This window comes from Sapajus apella, unplaced genomic scaffold (genome assembly GCF_009761245.1).
Source record: "Sapajus apella isolate SASKATOON/1434 unplaced genomic scaffold, GSC_monkey_1.0 scaffold14, whole genome shotgun sequence".
Classification (NCBI taxonomy): domain Eukaryota; kingdom Metazoa; phylum Chordata; class Mammalia; order Primates; family Cebidae; genus Sapajus; species Sapajus apella.
This window is the reverse complement of record NW_022436954.1, coordinates 6,878,774-6,898,635: the sequence shown is the minus strand read 5'-3', so window position 1 is coordinate 6,898,635 and position 19,862 is coordinate 6,878,774. Positions and strand designations below refer to the sequence as shown.

The window sequence follows — 19,862 nt, the reverse complement described above, 5'->3', positions numbered from 1 at the left end:
AAAAAAAAAAAAAAAAAAAAAAAAAACAAGTAAGGGACTGAGAGGACGGAATCTGGAAAGGCCTAGGATAAGACAGGGTGTGAGAAGAGTGCTCAGCCATTCTGAGCATCACCAAAGCCTGGACCTGCCCCAGGTCAGGCGGGATACCTCATGGCCCTGGAGGAGAGAGGTGGTAGTAGGGACAGGCATACTAGGTCAGAAGTAAGGATTGCAGAAGAGAGCCGGGCGTGGCGGCTCATGCCTGTAATCCCAGCACTTTGAAGGATTGCGGATAGGGGCAGGAGAGCCAGGAACAGAAGGGCCCGACAGAACAGGCCTGTCTGCAGAGTAATTTCCAGCTCTGTGGGCGGTGGCTGTGGAGCAGGGGTCAGCTAGGTGGGCTGGGCCTTGCCCACATTCCTGTTCTGACCTTGGGCCCGTGATCCATTCCTTTAGGGCCCCAGTGTTTTCTGTGAAATGGGGGCAGTTCCCCATCTGCCAGGATCCTCGTGACAACAAATAAGAGCAGGAGAGCCCCCTGCCTGCCCCTCACAGCCTGAGGCCTCTGTCAGTCCCGGTGAGGTGAACACCCAGCTCTCCCTGTTGTACAGACAGAGGCAGAGGTTGGGAACTTGACTGCGGCCATGTGGCTGGCACAGCCTGCTTAGCCACCTAAGTACACGGGAAAGGGCAGCTCTTCTCCACTAGCTCTGAGTGGGGCCACAGGACCACTGCGCCTGACGGATCCAAGGCCCCACAGGTGGAAGGTGAGTGACTTGCAGCCAGGCACCTGGCCTGGGTCCCACCCCTTTCCCAGGGATCAGAACAAGACACAGGCGAGGTGTGTTCGGAAGCCCTCCCTGTGCATTCATTCATTTGATCCTTGTCACACCCTATCAGGGAGGTTCCTCATGGTTGCCGCTTTAGAGGAAGAAACTAAGGCAGAGAGCGTAAGTAACTTGCCCAAGGTCACCGAGCTAGTAGGCAGCAGAGCTGGGATCCTAATCCAACCACTGTGGCTTCAGGGGCTGTGTGCTTAGCTGTCATGCCACAGGCTCCTTCCAGGTGTGCCGTGGGCTCCCCTGGAGGCCTAGGCTGGGGAAGGCCCCCTTGAGCCTTCTGCTAGGGCCAGTTCTGCCAGGAGCCTGTCCTATGGGGTGGGAGTTTTTCACCAAATTCATGGACTTAACAATGCCAAGCCAGTCGTCAAGGTGACACCTATTTATGCAAATTGAATTATATATAAAAATACAGCCAGGTGCGGTGGGAGGCCAAGGACTTTGGGAGGCCAAGGCGGGTGGATCACCTGAGGTCAGGAGTTCAAGACCAGCCTGCCCAACATGGTGAAACCCCGTCTGTACTAAAAATACAAAAAATTAGCCGGGCGTGGTGGCGGGTGCCTCCCAGCTACTTGAGATGCTGAGGCAGAAAAATTGCTTGAACCCAGGAGGCAGAGGTTGCAGTGAGCTGAGATCCAGCCTGGGTGACAAGAGTGAAACACCATCTGTAATAATAATATAGGCCAGGCGCGGTGGTTCATGCCTGTAATTCCAGCACTTTGGGAGGCCAAGGTGGGTGGATCACTAGGTCAGGAGTTCAAGACCAGCCTGGCCAAGATAGTGAAACCCTGTCTCTACTAAAAATACAAAAAAATTAGCCGGGCATTGTGGTGGGCACCTGTAACCCCAGGGCATTGTGGTGGGCACCTGTAACCCCAGGACATTGTGGTGGGCACCTGTAACCCCAGCTACTCGGGAGGCTGAGACAGAATTGCTTGAACACACGAGTTGGAGGCTGCAGTGAGCCAAGATTATGCTACTGTACTCCAGCCTGGGTGACAGGGTGAGACTCCAACTCCAAAAAAATAAAATAATAAAAAAAAGTAATAATACATATGTATTTATTTTCTTATTATTTTTAGAGGGAGTCTTGCTTTCTCATGCAGGCTGGATTGCAGTGATGCAATCTTAACTCAATGCAACCTCTGCTCACCAGGTTCAAGTGATTCTCCCGCCTCAGCCTCCTGAGTAGCTATTACAGGCACCCACCACTATGCCCAGCTAAATTTTGTATTTTAGCCAAGATGGGGTTTTGCCATGTTGGCCAGGCTGCCTCGAACTCCTGACCTCAAATGATCCACCCACCTCTGCCTCCCAAAGTGTTGGGACTACAGGCATGAGCCACAGCACCTAGCTGTATTTTATTTATGTTTTTTTTTTTTTTTTTTGAGAGGGAGTCTTGCTCTGTCACCTAGGCTGGATTGCAGTGGCGTGATCTTGGCTCACTGCAACCTTCACCTTGTGGGTTCAAGGGATTCTCCTGCCTCAGCCTCCCAATTAGCTGGGACTACAGGTGCATGCCACCATGCCCAGCTAATTTTTTTGTATTTTTAGTAGTGATAGGGTTTCAGGATGTTGGCCAGGATGGTCTTGATCTCCTGACCTTGTGATCAGCCCGCCCTGGCTGCCCAAAGTGCTGGGATTACGGGAGTGAGCCACCGCGCCTGGCTGGTATTTATATATATATATTTTAATAGAGATTGGGTCTCCCTGTGTCTCTCTCTCACCCTGACTGGAGTGCAGTGCTTCAATCTCGGCTCACTGCAGCCTAAAAATCCTGGGCTCCAATGATCCTCCCACCTTGGCCTCCCAAAGTGCTGGAATTACAGATGTGAGCCACCTCCCCCAGCATAAATTGAATTTCTAAAAAGTGTCCTATTTACCGGAAAAAAACCTGGGGGAGTTTCTGTGAATTCCCTGGGGGAATGAGAGGGCTGGGGCAGGGCCTAGGCCAGCCTCTCCCTTCTCTGGGGAAGGAAAGGGGTGTGGTTCCTCCTTGGGTCTGAGCATGGGTGGGTGCCCAGGCCTGCCCACTCTTGCCGTCAGCCCAGAGAGCCTGGCCCGGGGCTGGGGTGTGGAAGTGGGGGTGGCGGCTGTGGCTAGAAGTGCCCCAGGCCCCAGCAAGTCACCTCCAGCTTTACATTCTCTGTGTGTTGGGCTTCTGAGTCAGTGGCTGGGGAAGACATCCCTGCTGATGTTTTCGAGAGCATCCTTGCACTGGGATTCTCAGATGAGGAAGCAGAGGTACACTTAATTACAACGCACTTGCATGCTTAGTGCACACTTAATTAAAACAGTGGTGTTCCAGACCGTTTGGAGCAGTGAAACTCTGCCATCAGGCAGGGCTGGGTTTGGATCCTGCCCCTACCACATGCCGACCACACGCAATCTGCTGCTGGGGGAGGCTAACGTCACCGTGGCCAGTGCTACCGCCCCACCCTGGGCAGACACTCACAGCCTGTCAGCCTCTGGCACCTGCAGGCCTTGGCCTTGATTACAGCCTTCCAGGACAGAAGCCCCTTCAGGCCTGCAGATCACATCCCCTACCTTGCTCAGAGCTGATGAAATCAGAAAGCACTCTAAAGTTGGCAAATGTTTCCTTTCTCTCTCTCTTTTTTTTTTTTTTTGAGACAGAGTTTCGCTCTTATTACCCAGGCTGGAGTGCAATGGCGTGATCTCAGCTCACCGCAACCTCTGCCTCCTGGGTTCAGGCAATTCTCCTGCCTCAGCCTCCCGAGTAGCTGGGATTACAGGCGTGCGCCACCATGTCCAGCTAATTTTTGTATTTTTAGTAGAGACGGGGTTTCACCTTGTTGACCAGGATGGTCTTGATCTCTTGACCTCGTGATCTACCCGCCTCGGCCTCCCAAAGTGCTGGGATTATAGGCGTGAGCCACTGTGCCCGGCCAATGTTTCCTTTTTCTTTTTACAAAACAGTGACAGGGTCTCTCTCTGTCACCCAGTTTGGAGTGCAGTGGCATGATCTCAGCTCCCTGCAGCCTCAAAATCCTAGGCTCAATTGATCCTCCCACCTCAGTCTACCGAGTAGCTCGAACTACAGGCACCACCATGCCCAGCTAATTTTTTAATTGAAAAAATTTTTAGAGACAGGGTCTTGCCATCTTGCCCAGGCTGGTCTCGAAATCCTGCCCTCAGGTGATCCTCCTGCCTCGGCCTCCCAAAGTGCTGAGATTACAAGTATGAGCTATTGAGGCCGCTGGCAAATGTTTGTTTGCTTTCTTTTCCCTTTCCCAAGAAGCTGAAAATGTTTTTTTTCTTTCTTTTTTTTTGAGATGGAGTCTTGCTTTGTCACCCAGGCTGGAGTGCAGTGGCGCAATCTTGGCTCACTGCAACCTCAGCCTCCCGGGTTCAAGTGATTCTCCTGCCTCAGCCTCCCGAGTAGCTGGGACTACAGGAGTCTGCCACTGTGCCTGGATAAGTTTTGTATTTTTAGTAGAGATGGGGTTTCACCATCTTGATCAGGCTGGTCTTGAACTCCTGACCTCACGATCCACCTGCCTTGGCCTCCCAAAGTGCTGGGATTACCGGTGTGAGCCACCTCGCCCGCCAAAATGTTTTCTATAAAGGGGGTTCACTGGGCCATATGGCCTCTGTGATAACCGCTCAGCTTTGTGGCTAGAGCTTACGGGAAACCATAATCCATGTGTAAATAAATACACTGTACCTTGCTATGTTCCACTAACACTTTATTTAGGAACCCTGAAATCTGAATTTCACACAATGTTCACATTACAAAATATTGTTCTTTGGATTTCTGTCCATTATTTTAAAATGTGGGCCCAATGTGGTGGCTCATGCCTGTAATCTCAACCCTTTGGAAGGCCAAGGCAAAAGGACTTGAGGCCAGGAGTTTGAGACCAGCCTGACCAACATAGTAAGACCCCTGTCTCTACAAGAATCAAAATAAAAAACTGGCTGGGCATGGTGGCATGCATCTGTAGTCCCAGCTACTTAGGAAGCTGAGGTGGGGGAGGGCTGGAGCCCAGAAATTCAAGGCTTTATAAATATACAAAATACTGGCTGGGTGCGGTGGCTCACGCCTATAATCCTAGCACTTTGGGAGGCCGAGGCAGGAGGATCACTTGAGGTAAGGAGAGACCAGCCTGGCCAAGATGGTGAAACCCCATCTCTACTAAAGAATACAAAAAAAAATTAACTGGGTGTGGTGCCGGCCGGCTGTAATCCCAGCTACTCGGGAGGCTGAAGCAGGAAAATCACTTGAACCCAGGAAGTAGAGGTTTTGGTGAGCCAAGATCTCACCACTGCCCTCCAGCCCGGGCAATAGAGCAAGACTCCATCTCAGAAAAGAAATTACACATTTTTGGCCCGGCGTGGTGGCTCACGCCTGTAATCCCAGCACTTTGGGAGGCTGAGGCGGGTAGATCACGAGGTCAAGAGATCGAGAATATCCTGGCCAATATGATGAAACCCCATCTCTACTTAAAGTACAAAAAATTAGCCAGGCGTGGTGGTGCGTGCCTGTAGTCCCAGCTACTTGGGAGGCTGGGACAGGAGAATTGCTTGAAACTGGAAAACGGAAGTTGCAGTGAGCCAGGATCGCACCGTACTCCAGCCTGGCAATAGAGTGAGACTCTGTCTCAAAAAACAAAAAAAATCACACACACACACACACATATATATATATAAAATAAAAAATATATATACATAAGGTAATAGCAATGGCAGTAGTAGTAATAAGAGCAGCAAACACTTAGCCCTCCTTTGTGCCAGGCACTATTTCCAAGCATTTTTCCTGTATTACCTCATGAGGTCCTTGCAATATCCTTGTCAAGTGGGACTAGTTCTATTCCCATTTACACAGACAAGGAAACTCAGGGAGATGGAGTTAATTAACCTGCTCAAGCTCAACCTGCTAGGAAGGGCAGAGCCGAGTTTGAACCCTGCAGTCTGGCCCAGGGGCTGGTGCTGGGCTGCTTCTCTCTGCCCTCCACCGTCCACACCTGTTCAGACACTGAAGTGTGTGAGCTGTCCACAGCACAGGGGGCTACAGACCCTGGCCTGGGGACAGCTCGGCCGGCCAACAGGGGCTGGTGGCAGGGACTGTGAAGTGCGACCAAACCCAGTGTGAGTCCCTCTGCACAGGTCGTGGGGACAGAGGCCCCGTGAGTGACTGTACCGAGGGTGAGCTGCTCTGCGCAGGTAGAGGGAGGCAGAGGCTCTGTGGCAGGGCGCTGGCACTTGACGACCGTTTTTGGGAAATCACTGCTTTTGGAGACACTGAAAACTAAACCGAAAGCTTAAGAAGCCCAGCTCTGTCCTCACCTGGTGGCCGTCTTCTCCCGCAGCCCTCCTTCCTTCGGGTCTGCAGCTGGGGGTGGGGGCAGGTGTCCTCCGCTTTGCTCCTTATTACCGCGCAGGCCCCTCCCAGGCCCGGCTCCCCAGTCAGGTCCCTGGCCTGTGCCGAACGTTACTCCCATCCTCTGCCACTCCCCGTCTCCTTTCTATACCTTGCTGCTCCTCCCATGATCTTGTCCCACTCTCCCCTCAGACTCATTCCCAGGGCATAACCTAGGCCTGGTCACCATCAAGTAACTCCATCTCAAGCTTCTGACCGGCTGACCCGACCTGTGTGGGTCACGCCCTCGGGACCCCAACTCCAACGACGCTGCAGCTTCCCAGGGCCTGCTCTTCTCCCCAAAGCTGAGCCAGCTTGCACCCCACACCCACCCTTCCTTCCTTTGCACACACCTGAAGCCCCTGCCCCTAACTGGGCTGGGACAAGCACAACTCTGGTTTACTTCTCCCTGCCAGCTCCCAGCAGCACCCTGCTAGAAATCCCACCAGATGCTTAAAAGCCACCTCTAGCCCACCCTCTAGGGTGGCCTCCAGATCCTCCCCCACCCTTGAGTGTTTCTTCTCCATTAAACAACTTCATCCTACTGGGTGCTCAAGCCAGATTCCTTGGTGTTGGCTGGGCACTGTGGCTTGTGCCTGTAATCCCAGCACTTTGGGAGGCCAAGGTGGGAGGATCACTTGGGGCCAGGAATTCAAGACGAGCCTGGCCAACATAGCAAAATCTTTTCTCTAAAAGTAATAATCATTTTATTTATTCATTTAGTTTTTGAAACAGTGTCTTGCTCTGTTGCCCAGGCTAGAGTGCAATGGTGTGATCTCAGCTCACTGCAACCTCTGTCTCTGGGGCTCAAGCAATTATCACGCCTCAGACTCACGAGTAGCTGGGACGACAGGTTCGCACCACCACGCCCGGCTAATTTTTGTATTTTTTTAATAGAGATGGGGTTTCACCATGTTGGCCAGGCTGGTCTTGAACTCCTGACCTCAGGTGACCTGCCGCCTCAGCCTCCCAAAGTGCTGGGATTACAGTCATGAGCCACCATGCCCAGCCTTATTTTTTGTTTTCTTGAGATGGAATCTCACTCTGCCACCCAGGCTCGAGTGTAGCGGCATGATTTCAGCTCACTGCAACCTCCGCCGCCTGGGTTTAAGTGATTCTCCTGCCTCAGCCTCCCAAGTAGTGGGAATTACAGGCACATGACACCCACATCGGCTAATTTGTGTATCTGTAGTAGAGACAGAATTTCACCATGTTGGCCAGGCTGCTCTCAAACTCCTGACCTCAAGTGGTCTCCCTGCCTCGGCCTCCGGATGTGCTGGGATTACAGGCATGAGTCACTGCACCCAGCCAATAATACTTTTTTTTTTTTTGCAATGGAGTCTTGTTCTGTTGCCCAGGCTGGAGTGCAGTGGTGCGATCTGGGCTCACTGCAACATCCACCTCCCGGGTTCAAGCGATTCTCCTGCGTCAGCCTCATAAGTAGCTGGGATTACAGGTGCATGCCACCATGGCAAGATAATTTTTGTATTTTTAGTAGATATGGAGTTTCACCATGTTGGTCAGGCTGGTTTCGAACTCCCAGCCTCGTGATCTGCCCACCTCAGCCTCCCAAAGTGCTAGGATTACAGGCATGAGCCATCGCACCCAGCCAATAATAATTTTTAAAAAATTCCTTGGCATCATCCTGGCTCCTCTTTCCCTCACACCCCACATCCAGTCCATCAGCAGATCCTGCCAGCTCTGCTTTAAAAATAAATCCAGAGGCCAGCTACTTCTCACCACCTCCCTGGTGACTCTCTGAATGTCTAAATCAGACCATGCTGCCTCTGCCCAAAGCCTTTCCAGGTTTTCACTCAAAGGCAAAGCCAGAGTCCTTACAATGACCTTCAACTTCAGGTCTCCAAGTATCCTCTCCTAAACACCCTCCGCTAGGCCCACCCTAACTGGGAGCAGGTGTTGCCCTCAGGGCCTTAGCATCTGCCCTTCCCTCTGCCTGGAACACTCCCCACATCTGTGTGGTCTTGGCTCCAGCATCGCCCCTCAGCAAGGTGAGCGCTGCCGCCTCTGCTACCATCACTCCCCCTGTGACTCTGGATTCTCTCAACTCTTTTCCATGCTGCCCCCACACAAACCTGCTCACGAATGACAGGATGCACTTTTGTGCTTGTTTGCTTATGGCCCATCCTCTCCACCTCAACAGAATGTAAGCTCCACAAGGGCAAGGATTCCTGATGCCTAGGTTCGCTGAGGTCCCCCTTAGCCACTGGAACAGCCTGTGTCACACGGACAGCAACGAGTGTATGGAGCGAGTAAACGTGGATTGTGTGCGGGACAGAGAACAGGGGGAGTTGTGAGCAGGAAAGCAGCCCAGTGCAAGCTCAGGAAGCTAAGGAAAGCTGTGGAGGCCAGGCATGGTAGCTCATGCCAGTAATCCCAACACTCTGGGAGGCCGAGGTGAGAGGATCACTTGGGCCCAGGAATTCGAGACCAGGCTGGGCAACAAAGCAAGACCCCACCTCTACAAAAAATACAAAATTAGCTGGGTGTGGTGGCCTGCACCTGTGGTCCCAGCTATTCTGGAGGCTGAGGCAGGAGGATTGTTTGAGTCCAGGAGTTTGAGACCTGCCTAGGGAAAGAGACCCCACCCCTGCCCTCGTCTCTAATGAAAAAAGGAAAAATGCCAGGCGTGGTAGCTCACGCCTGTAATCCCAGCACTTTGGGAGGCTGAGTCGGGGTCGGATCAAGACCATACCCACTAACACGGTGAAACCCTGTCAAAATTAGCCAGGGGTGGTGGCTTGCACGTGAAGTCCCAGCTACTCCGGAGGCTGAGGCAGAAGAACTGCTTGAACCTGCGACTCAGGGGTTGCAGTGAGCCAAGATCATGTCACTGCACTCCAGCCTGGGCAATAGAGTGAGATTCCATCTTAAAAAAAAAAAAGAAAAAAGAAAAAAAAAAGTGAAAAATAATTTAACTGGGTGTGGTCCACACACCTGTATTCCCAGTTACGTGGGAGGCTGAGGTGGGAGGATCACTTAAGCCCAGCAGTTCCAGGTTGCAGTGAGCTGAGACTGCACCTCTGTACTCCCTCCTGGATGACGGAGTGAGGCTCTGTCTCAAAAAAAAAAGAAGCTGGGCATGGTGGCGCTCTCCTGTAGTCCCAGCTACTTGGGAGGCTGAGGCAGGACAATTGCTTGAACCCAGGAGGCGGAGGTTGAGGTGAGCCGAGATCGCGCCATTGCACTCCAGCTTGGGTAACGAGTGAAAAACTCCGTCTCAAAAAAAAAAAAAAAGATATGGGGTCCAATCTGAGAGAAGGGAGTGAGTGTGTGTGGTGTGCGTAAGAGAGGGAGGGGGAGGAGGCCTCTTAAGCTTCTTAATCCTGAAAATGGGGAGGAGGTCGTTTAAGCTTCAGTGCAGCAGTGACCTGACCTAGTTTTCTATTTTTAGAGATGGGGTCTGGCTGTATTGCCCAGGCAGGTCTTGAATCCCTGGGCTCAAGCCAGCCTCCTGAGTAGCTGGGACTACAGACATGTGCCACCCCACCCGGCTTGACCTAGTTTCTTTGTTCTGAAATTATCTGTTGTTGTTCCAGGTGTCAAGGCCAGTGCTGGGCACAGGGTGGTGGAGCCTACTGAGAAATGGCCGTGACCCCCAGTGTTCATCCTTCCATCTTGCAGCCTGTGCTTCCCGCCACACACAGCCCTGCTGTCTGGGAGGACTGTCTGCCCCTTGAGGTCACCTGCTCCTGGCAACTGTGCCAGGACAGCCTTGCTGTGGGTGAGAGCCACAGGACAAGAAAACACAACCGGGAGCTGGAAGGCCCAATCCCAGGGAAAGCACATAGCCTGGGGCAGGGCACCAAGGAGACTTCCAGCCCCACCTCCTAAGGAAGGAAACACCACGCAAGTGTAACCTTAGGCAAGTCACTTTTCCTTTTTGGATTGCTGCCTGCCTGTCACTGATTTCTGTCCTGGCCCCACACTAATGGCTGCCCATTATATATATATATGTGTGCATGAGTGTGAGTGTGTGTGTGTGTGTGTGTATATATATATGTATGTATGTATGTATTTTAAGAGATGGAATCTTCCTATGTCACCCAGGCTCACCTTGAACTTCCGGGCTCAAGGGATCCTCCTGCCTTGGCCTCCCCACGTGCTGGGATTACAGGTGTGAACCACCAGGCCTGGCAGCTTTAATGTGCACCAGCTCTGTAATCAAGTGAATCCTATATGTTCCTGCTAATTAACCCAACAGTCCTACAATGGTGGTGATTAATTGCTCTGTTTTACAAAAGAGGAAACTGAGGCTCTGAGAGGTTGGGGACTGCCCCGGAGCCTTCAGTGCGTGTGGATGAAGCTGGGATGCAAGGAGCCAGTGGGCTGGAAGTGAGGCAACCCAGCAGGTGGAGGCAGTGGGGTACTCACCTCCATGGTGGCTGCTGCTGGTTGGCTGTCCCTGCTGGTGACTGGCGTCCCCCGGGAGGCCTGGGGCCTGGCGTCGATGCTTGCCAGAGCCTGGGGGGCTGTCCTCTGCGGTGCTGGGGTTCAGGCCCCTCTCTGCAGAGCTGGAGCCTTCCTGCTCACTCGGCTCAAACTCTGGGATCTGGAACATGCTCTGGGCTGTGAGGACAAGATGTTAGGTAGTCAGGGCACAGCTGGGGCCAACGGTGGTCCTGGAAGGCAGAGGCAGGTGCCCCTGGCTCCCTCTCCCACCTTAGCGACCCCAAGGCCGCCAGGCCTCCCGGGCCCTCATCTGTCTGCTGGGTCTGGCCTGGCAGGGAGCTGAGGCTGTCGGCTCAGGACCTTAGTCTCCCCTCAGAACCCTTGTGGACCCTACCCAGGGGCCTACCCAGGTCCCGCCCCGCCCGTGGTGACGGCGGACAGGTCTCACCCCAAGCCCGATCTCGAGGCCCCTGACCCGGGCCTGCCGCCTCCCTCCAGCAACCGGGCTCCCGGCCCTAGTTGCCTGGGTAACGGGAACTGTCAGCGACCTGCCCCAATCACCTCTCGAGACGTCACTCGGGTAGGTCCAGAGGCGGGGTCAACCCGGCCCGACCCCGCCCCCCCACCGCCTCCCGACCTCGTAGCCCACCGCCTTTTTCCTACCTCCCGCGGCCTGGGTGCTCACATCCCTACTGCCTCACACCTTGGGTGTGTGTAGAAGCAGGAGAGGGATTCTCTGGGGTCCGCATTTGGAACCTGGAGACCTGCTTCTGCAGACAAGTCCTTCAGCCCCTCTGGGCCTTAGTTTCCCCCCAGTGAAGCGGGGATGGTGACAGCTCCCCCGGGACAGTGAAAACTTTGTGAAGGGAGTGATTGCTACGGGCGAAGGCGCTCGGCACAGCCTCAACTGAAGCTCAGCCGTTGGATGCGATTATTGTTGCTATTGTTACCGCTCCGCCTGGACTGGGTGACCCGGTCGGAAAGTCCCGTTCCCCGTGCCTCCTCCCAGGCGTAGAAGCTTCGCGCCGCCCGCCTTGGGGGACACCTCCCGCGCCATCTCGGGGGCACTGGAGATAAGGGAGGGAACCTCCTCCCTGGCTGGGATGGCTGCCCGGGCGCGGGAGGAGGGCCGGGGACCCGGTGAGGGTGGACCGTAGGGCCCGCGGGGGCTTCGCCCCTGGCAGGCGGCAGGCCAGGTGAGCGGGGCCGCGGGCGCGCCGGGGCGGGGGGCGGGCCCGCGCGGGGGATTCGGGGCTCCGCGGGTTCAGACCCGGGGGCGGGGCCCGGAGGCCATCTTGGCTATGGGCGGAAGTTTTCTTCAGAGACCGAGGGACGGGGATCCGTTGTTGTCCTCGGCCGGGAGGCAAAACCCAGATTTGGGGATGGGGGAGAGAAGCGTCGGAACTGGCGGCCCCCCGAACTCGTAAAGGCTGGCGGCCCGTGGCACCGCCCACCCGGAGGCCCCTCTGTGTGCGGCACAGCCCCCGCAACTCGGCCGCCCGCCTGCCGCCTCCCGTAACCCCGGGCGCCCGCCAGCGGCGCAGCTTGTGCCAATTCTCGAATTGCTCCACGCCGGGTGCGGCGCTAGACTGCGGAGCCAGCCCGGGCCCTGCGCAATTTGCGTAGCGAATGGCGCCCGCGCAGGCGCAGGAGGGGGCGGAGCAGCGGGAGCCGGGGAGCCGGAGCCCCCGGTCCCCACGATCTGAGCCGGCTCCCCCAGCAGCGGCCTGAGGACCTGGCCTCCGCCTCCTCCCGCCCCTTGAGGCTGTAGAGTGGACGCGGTGGAGGGGTGGGGCGGGGGCAGCTTTCGAGAATTCCGAGGACAGAGGCAGAGGCCCTCCCCATCCGCATTATTGGAGGAGAGAGCCTCCCCGAACTTGGGGAGGGGGAGAGCGGGGCATTGGGCGCCCCCCCTAGCGGCTGCTGCCCTGGGCCAACGGGCATCGGCCAGCTCTCCCCCTCCAGCCAGGACGACACGAGCGATTCAGGCCAGGGACTCCTTTCCTTGGGCCTCCTGCATCCCCCCATCCCTGGCTCTGGGGTAGGCCCAGGGAGGAGACACCACCAACCCTCACCCGATCTGCCCTGGAGAGAAGAGACTGCCCTTCCATGCCCCTGAGTGAGGGGCCTGGGGCCCAGGCTGCCCGTGTTCCCCAAGGGCAGGGGTCTCTCTGTTGAGGAGGAGAGGCCTGTCGGCCACAACTTCTTTCCTCCTGAGCGCCCCATCTCCCTCTCTGCACCCTGCAATTCCCACCCCTCCGTATTTATTTCCTTGGCCCCGCCGACAGCCCCTCCTTCTCTGTCTCCGGGATTCAGGCCTCCCTCCCTGACATGGAGAGTAACCTGTCTGGCCTGGTGCCTGCTGCCGGGCTGGTGCCTGCGCTGCCACCTGCTGTGACCCTGGGGCTGACAGCCGCTTACACCACCCTGTATGCCCTGCTCTTCTTCTCCGTCTATGCCCAGCTCTGGCTGGTGCTTCTGTATGGGCACAAGCGTCTCAGCTATCAGACGGTGTTCCTGGCCCTCTGTCTGCTCTGGGCTGCCTTGCGTACCACCCTCTTCTCCTTCTACTTCCGAGATACTCCCCGAGCCAACCGCCTGGGGCCCTTGCCCTTTTGGCTTCTCTACTGCTGCCCTGTTTGCCTGCAGTTCTTCACCCTGACGCTTATGAACCTCTACTTTGCCCAGGTAACTGACTGTGGTCATGGGTGGGGGGTGGGAGGTGGCAAGCCTCAAGGACCCACAGGAGTGAAGGGCGTCTCTGCTCGTAGGTGGTGTTCAAGGCCAAGGCGAAGCGTCGGCCAGAGATGAGCCGAGGCTTGTAAGTACTGGGGACACTGGTGGGTCCAGCCTCCAGGTCAGGGGCAGGGGACAGTCCCATATAGATCCCTTCCCACCTCTCAGGGCTGAGACAAGGGGAACCCAGGGAATGTCTGTGGAAGCACCTGGCACAGATGGCTCAGCAGAGGCGTTGCAGATCTGCAAGGCACAAGAATAGGAATGGTCGTGGTAGTGTGAGGGAGAGGGTCCCAGTGTCATCCATCGTGGAGGGTGAGCTGGAGGCTCCAGCCATGGAAGAACCAAAGCCATATGCACTCCTGGGTGACCTTGGGCCCCAATGCACCTGTCATTTATCCAGTGTCTTATGGTTTATAAAGAGCTTTTCCAGCCATCTTTCATTTGTACAATTTCCCTGAGTTATCCTCCCTCGAGAGATGAAGAAACTGAGGCCCAGCCAGGTAAGGCAACAGGATCAAGGTCGCAGAGCTGGGGCTCAGACCGAGACTTCTGACTCCAGTTGGTACACCTTCTGACCTCTTTGGGCCTCATTTTCCCCATCTGTAAGAGTGGAGGAACAGGACTCAGACTTGATGCTCTGAGTGCGGTGGACATTGGGGTTTCCTGCAGGAGGTGGGGCAGGTGGTGAGTGCCGAGGGTCCGGGCTGACTGTGCTGTGGCTGCAGGCTGGCTGTCCGAGGGGCCTTTGTGGGGGCCTCGCTGCTCTTTCTGCTGGTGAACGTGCTGTGTGCTGTGCTCTCCCACCGGCGCCGGGCACAGCCCTGGGCCTTGCTGCTTGTCCGAGTCCTGGTGAGCGACTCCCTGTTCGTCATCTGTGCGCTGTCTCTTGCTGCCTGCCTCTGCCTCGTCGCCAGGCGGGCCCCCTCCACTAGCATCTACCTGGAGGCCAAGGTAGGGCCACAGAACTGATGCCCAGGTGTCTTTTGGGGTCCCTGGGCAGCGGTTCTCAGGGTGTAGAGGAAGCTGGGAGCCTTCTCTCCCTGAGAGTCCTCCGTTGTTATCTGTGCCAGGGGACCAGTGTGTGCCAGGCGGCCGCCATGGGTGGTGCCATGGTTCTGCTCTATGCCAGCCGGGCCTGCTACAACCTGACAGCACTGGCCTTGGCCCCCCAGAGCCGGCTGGACACCTTCGATTACGACTGGTACAATGTGTCTGATCAGGTGGGCATACGCAGTCTGCCGCCTCCTTAGTAGCTGTGGGATCTTGGCCCCAGCTGGCCTGGGCCCTGTCCCACTGCCCCTTTGGCGTGACCGCAGACTGGCACAAGCCCCTGCCTTCCCACAGGCGGACCTGGTGAATGACCTGGGGAACAAAGGCTACCTGGTGTTTGGCCTCATCCTCTTCGTGTGGGAGCTGCTGCCCACCACCCTGCTAGTGGGCTTCTTCCGGGTGCACCGGCCCCCACAGGACCTGGTAAGGGTCTGCACCCTCCTCTGCGGGGCTGGTGGAGAGGGGCAGATGCTGGGAATCCTGGGGTTGGGGTCTGGGGACAGGTTTGGGAGGCCAGTGCGGGACAGGAGTACGTATTGATGCTTCTTCCTCCAGAGCACCAGCCACATCCTCAACGGGCAGGTCTTTGCCTCCCGGTCCTACTTCTTCGACCGGGCTGGGCACTGTGAGGACGAGGGCTGCTCCTGGGAGCACAGCCGGGGTGAGAGCACCAGGTAGGAGCCCTGGCACCACTTCAGCACCCCTGGACCCCCGCCTGGCTCCATTGAGCTACAGGGGACCGAGAGAGCACTGCCATGGCCTCTGTGTCCCCATCTGTACTAGGTGAGGTCCCCTCGGTTTCTGTTGCTGAAGCCTCCACCCCTTGCCTAGAGGTGCACTTTGGCCTGAGCCCTGAAGGTGTGGGTCACAGGGGTTGTGTTCTGAGCCACTCTTCCTCCTGCAGCTCTTGTGACTGGCCCTGGTCACTGTCCTGAGACTGACCTGGTTTCTCTGCCTGCAGCATGTCGGGCAGCCTAGGCTCTGGGAGCTGGTATGGCACCATCGGGCGTGAGCCGGGCTGGTATGGGGGCAGCCAGACGAAGACCACTCCTCTACTCTTCTCCCAGGTGCCAGGACCAGGCGGCCACCACCACAGTCTCTACTCCACCCCACAGACGTGATCCCCTCCCTCTCCCCGCAGAATACCCAGCCCAGTCCCCCTCACCCTAGGCCCCTGTGCCAAGTTCATCTGCCACTTCTTGCCCAGGATCCTGGGGGTCGTGACTGCCCCCTCCTCTGGCCGGCTCCTTGCTGCTCCTGTCATAGTGAGCTTGTGCCATCCCCCTAGGATGGGGGCGTGGCCCTGGCTGCCGGATGCCCACAGCACCCTGGCATGACCTGCCACCCCCTCTTCCACACTGGAGCCAGCTACCTTTCCTGTGCCTGCCACTCAATAAACAGTGTCTGTGCCCCACGGTTGTGTACCTGTCTGTCATCTGCCATGTGCCCCGTCACTTTTGCCTGTTTGGCCTAAGGCTGAGCAGACACTGGCCCTTGAAGTGGGCTGCTAGGCTGGTCAGGGGCCGCTTACCCCATCAAGGCTGGTGGGCTGGGAGAGGAGGGGCCTGCAGATTGCAAGGGAAGGAGACCACACAGGCCTCTGTTCTCAGAACTCTCCTGGCCCAGAATTGCCCCACTCACTCCAGATCCTTCTTCACTTGAGCAGTTCCTACTTTTTCCTCAAGACCTGTGTCAACTGTCACCTCCTTTAGGAAGCCTTCTGTCTCCTGGTCAGGGGACGTGGCCCCTCTGCTGCGCCCCACAGCCCCACGTTACTGTGGTTATATGGCTATTGAGGTTTTTGTTTTTTTGTTTTGTTTTTTGAGACAGGGTCTCACTCTGCCACCCAGGCTGGAGTGCAGTGGCACGATCATGGCCCACTCCAGCCTCAACCTCCTGGGCTCAAGCAATCCTGCCTCAGCTTCCTGAGTAGCTGAGACCACAGGCTCATCCCACCATGCCTGACTAATTTTTTTTTTTTTTTTTAATTTTAGAGGTGGGGTTTCACCATGTTGCCCAGGCTGGTCTTGAACTCCTGGGTTCAAGCAATCCACCCACCTCAGCCTCCCAAACTGCTGGGATTACAGGCATGAGCTACCATGCCTGGCAGTTACAGCGTCTTAACCCCAATGGATGAGACTTTCTGGAAGCCCCCGTTTCCCTCTCACCACCCCAGCCTGCTCTTTAGGAGCCAGGAGTGAGCCCAGGGCTTGCCAGGGAGTTGGTGTGACTGAGCAGCTCCCATCTTCCTACTAGGGTGTGGGCTTGCCCAGATGGACAGGTGGCCCTCTTCTCCACTGTTGTCAGTAGCATTGTCACTGTCCTCTGCTCCCATGGCTGTGGCAGGTCTGTCCGATGGCTGGGAGTCCATTACTGGAGGGTCTGTCCCCTGCCCACATAGTGGTTGTCCCAGCTTTTCAGAGTTCCCTTGGCTTGTATCACTGGGGCAGCTTCAAAACCCTTTGCTTGGGACTATCCTGGGCACCAGGCCCACAGGGCCTCCAGAGAGGGCATCTGAGACCTCAGAGAATCAGCTTGAAGCTGGACAATCACTTTTTGTTGAAAGGAAAACTGCTGACGTTTGTGGGGCACTTTTTTGTGTGTGCCAGGCTCTGTTTTGAGCATTTCTAAACACTGACCTCCTTCATGCCCAGAACAGCACCCCCAAGTGATGATCAGTCATCCCTTTTCTGTAAGTGGAAACAGGGAGCCTCCAGAGTTTGGTAACCTGTCCAGGTTCCCTACCCGTAGGGGGTGGTCGGCATTAAAGCCCAGGCTGAATGCCATCCACTAGGAGGGCTGAGGACTCCAGCAGGCACCAGAGGGTCTTTGGAGAGATCAGAGGTTGTCAAGTGGGTGAGAACAGGGCGGGGCAAGTTTGGGACTAGCCAGGGCCTGGGTGTTCAGGCAGTGGGAGAGCGGATGCTGGCACCACTGCCATGCTGGGATCTGCAGGCAGCTCCAGCTCCAGCCTTCTGGGGCTGACTTCTGGGCATGGAAGTGGGGACCAAAAGCTGGGGCAGGGAGCAGCCTGGAGAGCTGGCCAGGGAGCAGGGGGAGGGCCAAAAACCGGAGTGGGGGCAGGAAGTGCTCCAGCAGCGACTCCCCAGAGGTGGGTCCCAACCTCCACGTCGGCCAATTCCAGGTGGCCCCACCGGGTTTCCCCCACCCTTTTGTCCCGCGGGTTCCTCCCTCATGAGTGCGGAGCCCAAGGGCCAAGCTGTCCCCAGGGGCGGAGAGATGCGGGCCCTTCTCGATCGGGTAATAGGCCTGGGAAATGCCAGATTAGCGTGGTGCCTGTCTGGAGAGGTGGGCCAACTGATGCCCAGGTTAGGGCCCTGCCGCTGGCCACATTGGGCTCCGGTCCAAGACTAGAAGGCTGACCCCAGCTGCAACCCCTCTCTGGCTCCCCTGCCACCCACCTCCTGGGACTGGCCGGGACCGGGGAGCCGGGCGGCCGCAGGTAAAGGGCTTGGGGCGGCTCCGGCGGCGAGGGCGCGGCACGGAGGGAAGCGCGGCACTGGAGGGGTTAACTGCGAGAAGAGGGGGGCTTCTGCCGGCGGGAGGGGGGGTCCCAGCCCCGGCGGCCGCCCGCTCCGCCCCTGCCGCCTCCGCGGCCGAGTCGGCACCGGCGAGGCCGTGCGGGAGACCGGGCCGCAGCCGCAGCCGCAGCGGGGCAGACAGTAAGTGCGGGGCGGGCTCTGGGGCACTGGCAGGACTCCGGGGCGGGGGCGACGGGCCGGTGGGGTGCCCACCTCCCACGTGTGGGCGCCTCCGGGAGTGGTGTGGCCGGGGTCCCGCTGCCCGTCAGGCTCCGAGGCAGGCGTCGCTGTGCGGACGCGGGGGAGGCGGTGGGAGCGAGCGGCGGGCGCTGCTCGGTGGCCCTGCGGTCTGGCGTCTGCACGCGAGTGTCCGCACTCATGTGCGTGGGCTCTGGGTGCCCTGGCGAGGCCCGCACTCCTGTGGGGGCCGGGAGTGCCGGGGCGTCTGCGAAGTGTGCAGGTGGGGTGCGTGCGTGCAGCTGGGCGGCGCGGCGCTGCAGCCTCGGGGTGGAGCGTGGGCGCGCGGGTCTTTGTGCCCGCGCGGGGCGGCGCATGCAGGGGCGTGTGTGCGCGTGGGCGCCGCCGCCAGCTGTCCCGGGCTGACAGCCGTCCCGGTGGCTGCCGCCCCGGTGTGGCCTTTGAGGACCCCCGCCCCGCTTCTTCTGGGAACTGGGCGTCTCCCGCACCCCTCCTAGCCTGTGCGCAGCGGCCAGGACCCGCCCCTGGGTTCCTCGAAAGCCCGGTGGGGCGCGGGGTCACCCTGGAGGGACTGCCGGGAAGCACAGCGAGGCGAGAGGGGACGGAGAAGCCGCGGAGATGCTGCCGCAGCAGCAGCAGGAGAGCCGGGACCCGCCATTCCCCTGTCCCCGCCCTGCGCGGTCTGGCCTCTCCTGACGCCTCCGCGCCCCTTCAGCCTCCTCCTTGAGGGCCAGTTCCCCGAACCCCGCCAAGCTCCCCACATATCCTTGCTCGCCCCGCTTCCCCCTAGGCAGGCTTAGGCTCTCTTTCGGCCTCCCACTCGCCTTCCTTTCCCTTCCCGGTGCCCTCTTCTCCTCCCTCACCCGGGAGTCGGGCAGCGGAGGTAAGGGGGAGGCTGGAGATGGGAGGGGGCTGGGTGTGTCCAGCCAGAGGGATATCTGTGGATAGTGCGGCTGGGGGCTTTCTGGATCTTTGGGTGTGTAGGGGATCGAGGAGGAAGGTGTGGGTGTCAGGCCAACTCAGTGACCCCAACATCCCTGGTTTTGCCCGCAGTGACGACAGCTCCCCAGGAGCCCCCCGCCCAGCCCCTCCAGGCGGGCAGTGGAGCTGGCCCAGCCCCTGGGCGCGCCATGCGCAGCACCACCCTCCTGGCCCTGCTCGCGCTGGTCTTGCTCTACTTGGTGTCTGGTGCCCTGGTGTTCCGGGCCCTGGAGCAGCCCCACGAGCAACAGGCCCAGAGGGAGCTGGGGGAGGTCCGAGAGAAGTTCCTGAGGGCCCATCCGTGTGTGAGCGACCAGGAGCTGGGCCTCCTCATCAAGGTGCGTGGGTGAGCCACAGCCCCTTCAGCTGTCACCCATCACCCCTGGCACTAGCTGCGTGCTAGTGAGACCCTGTGCCGGTGCTGCTTTCCGACCAGTATCCCTGAGGTCGGGGTGCAGCGGGAGGCTGTGGGGCAGAGGCTGGGGTCCAGGTCTCTGTGTTTTCAATAGGGCAGCTGTGGGGTCATTTGTTTTCCCTGGAGAGCCTGGCACAGGACTGTGTACCGAGAATGTCTCCTTCAGGGTGTGATAGAGCTGGGATGAGGGGGAAGTGAATGAATGAATGAATGAGTGAATGGCCATAGCAAATGTTACATCTGCACAGGTCTCACCGGTGTAGATTGCCACATAAGATCCAGGACTATCATTTAAATGTGAATTACAGTTAAACCACAGATGCCATTTTTTT

The 19,862-nt window shown here is 57.7% G+C and overlaps 3 protein-coding genes across 10 annotated transcripts in view; 2 read left to right on the top strand and 1 right to left on the bottom strand.

Moving 5' to 3' along the window:
• Positions 1-11,505, bottom strand: part of BAD (BCL2 associated agonist of cell death) — a 17,386-nt gene extending 5,881 nt beyond the window's left edge. Inside the window, exons 1-2 of one of the 4 annotated variants that reach the window (XM_032282978.1) lie at positions 11,309-11,505; positions 10,588-10,782 (exon numbers count right to left, since the gene is read on the bottom strand). In XM_032282978.1, coding sequence (XP_032138869.1) covers positions 10,588-10,782; positions 11,309-11,354 — 241 coding nt within the window. In that variant the 5' untranslated portion in view covers positions 11,355-11,505. Of the gene's footprint in view, positions 1-10,587; positions 10,783-11,011; positions 11,165-11,268 lie in introns of those variants that run through there. The other 3 variants (XM_032282981.1, XM_032282979.1, XM_032282980.1) reach the window with 3 other exon arrangements.
• Positions 11,506-11,715: 210 nt separating this feature from the next.
• Positions 11,716-15,808, top strand: GPR137 (G protein-coupled receptor 137). Of its 4 annotated transcripts, XM_032282974.1 has the most exons (9): positions 12,384-12,472; positions 12,559-12,645; positions 12,913-13,293; positions 13,377-13,426; positions 14,070-14,295; positions 14,415-14,564; positions 14,689-14,817; positions 14,950-15,068; positions 15,356-15,808. In XM_032282974.1, the coding sequence occupies exons 3-9, from the start codon at positions 12,937-12,939 to the stop codon at positions 15,513-15,515; spliced, it is 1,191 nt and encodes a 396-aa protein (XP_032138865.1). In that variant the 5' UTR covers positions 12,384-12,472; positions 12,559-12,645; positions 12,913-12,936; the 3' UTR covers positions 15,516-15,808. The 4 variants fall into 4 exon arrangements, with proteins under 4 accessions (XP_032138864.1, XP_032138863.1, XP_032138862.1 ...); XM_032282973.1 differs by lacking the exons at positions 12,384-12,472; positions 12,559-12,645 and adding an exon at positions 11,716-11,800; XM_032282972.1 differs by having other exon boundaries at positions 11,886-12,645.
• Positions 15,809-16,999: 1,191 nt separating this feature from the next.
• The window catches only part of KCNK4 (potassium two pore domain channel subfamily K member 4), a 9,088-nt gene continuing 6,225 nt past the window's right edge, over positions 17,000-19,862 (top strand). The window contains exons 1-2 of one of the 2 annotated variants that reach the window (XM_032282970.1): positions 17,000-17,857; positions 19,188-19,453. In XM_032282970.1, coding sequence (XP_032138861.1) covers positions 19,265-19,453 — 189 coding nt within the window. In that variant the 5' untranslated portion in view covers positions 17,000-17,857; positions 19,188-19,264. Of the gene's footprint in view, positions 17,858-17,994; positions 18,078-19,187; positions 19,454-19,862 lie in introns of those variants that run through there. The other variant, XM_032282969.1, reaches the window with a different exon arrangement.

Bases quoted from the DNA above. Each gene is read 5' to 3' on its own strand.
- GPR137 (XM_032282973.1), top strand. From the start codon at position 12,937: ATGGAGAGTAACCTGTCTGGCCTGGTGCCTGCTGCCGGGCTGGTGCCT. The intron at 14,565-14,688 runs GTGGGCATACGC...GCCTTCCCACAG, and splicing joins GGTACAATGTGTCTGATCAG to GCGGACCTGGTGAATGACCT. The intron at 14,818-14,949 runs GTAAGGGTCTGC...TTCTTCCTCCAG, and splicing joins ACCGGCCCCCACAGGACCTG to AGCACCAGCCACATCCTCAA.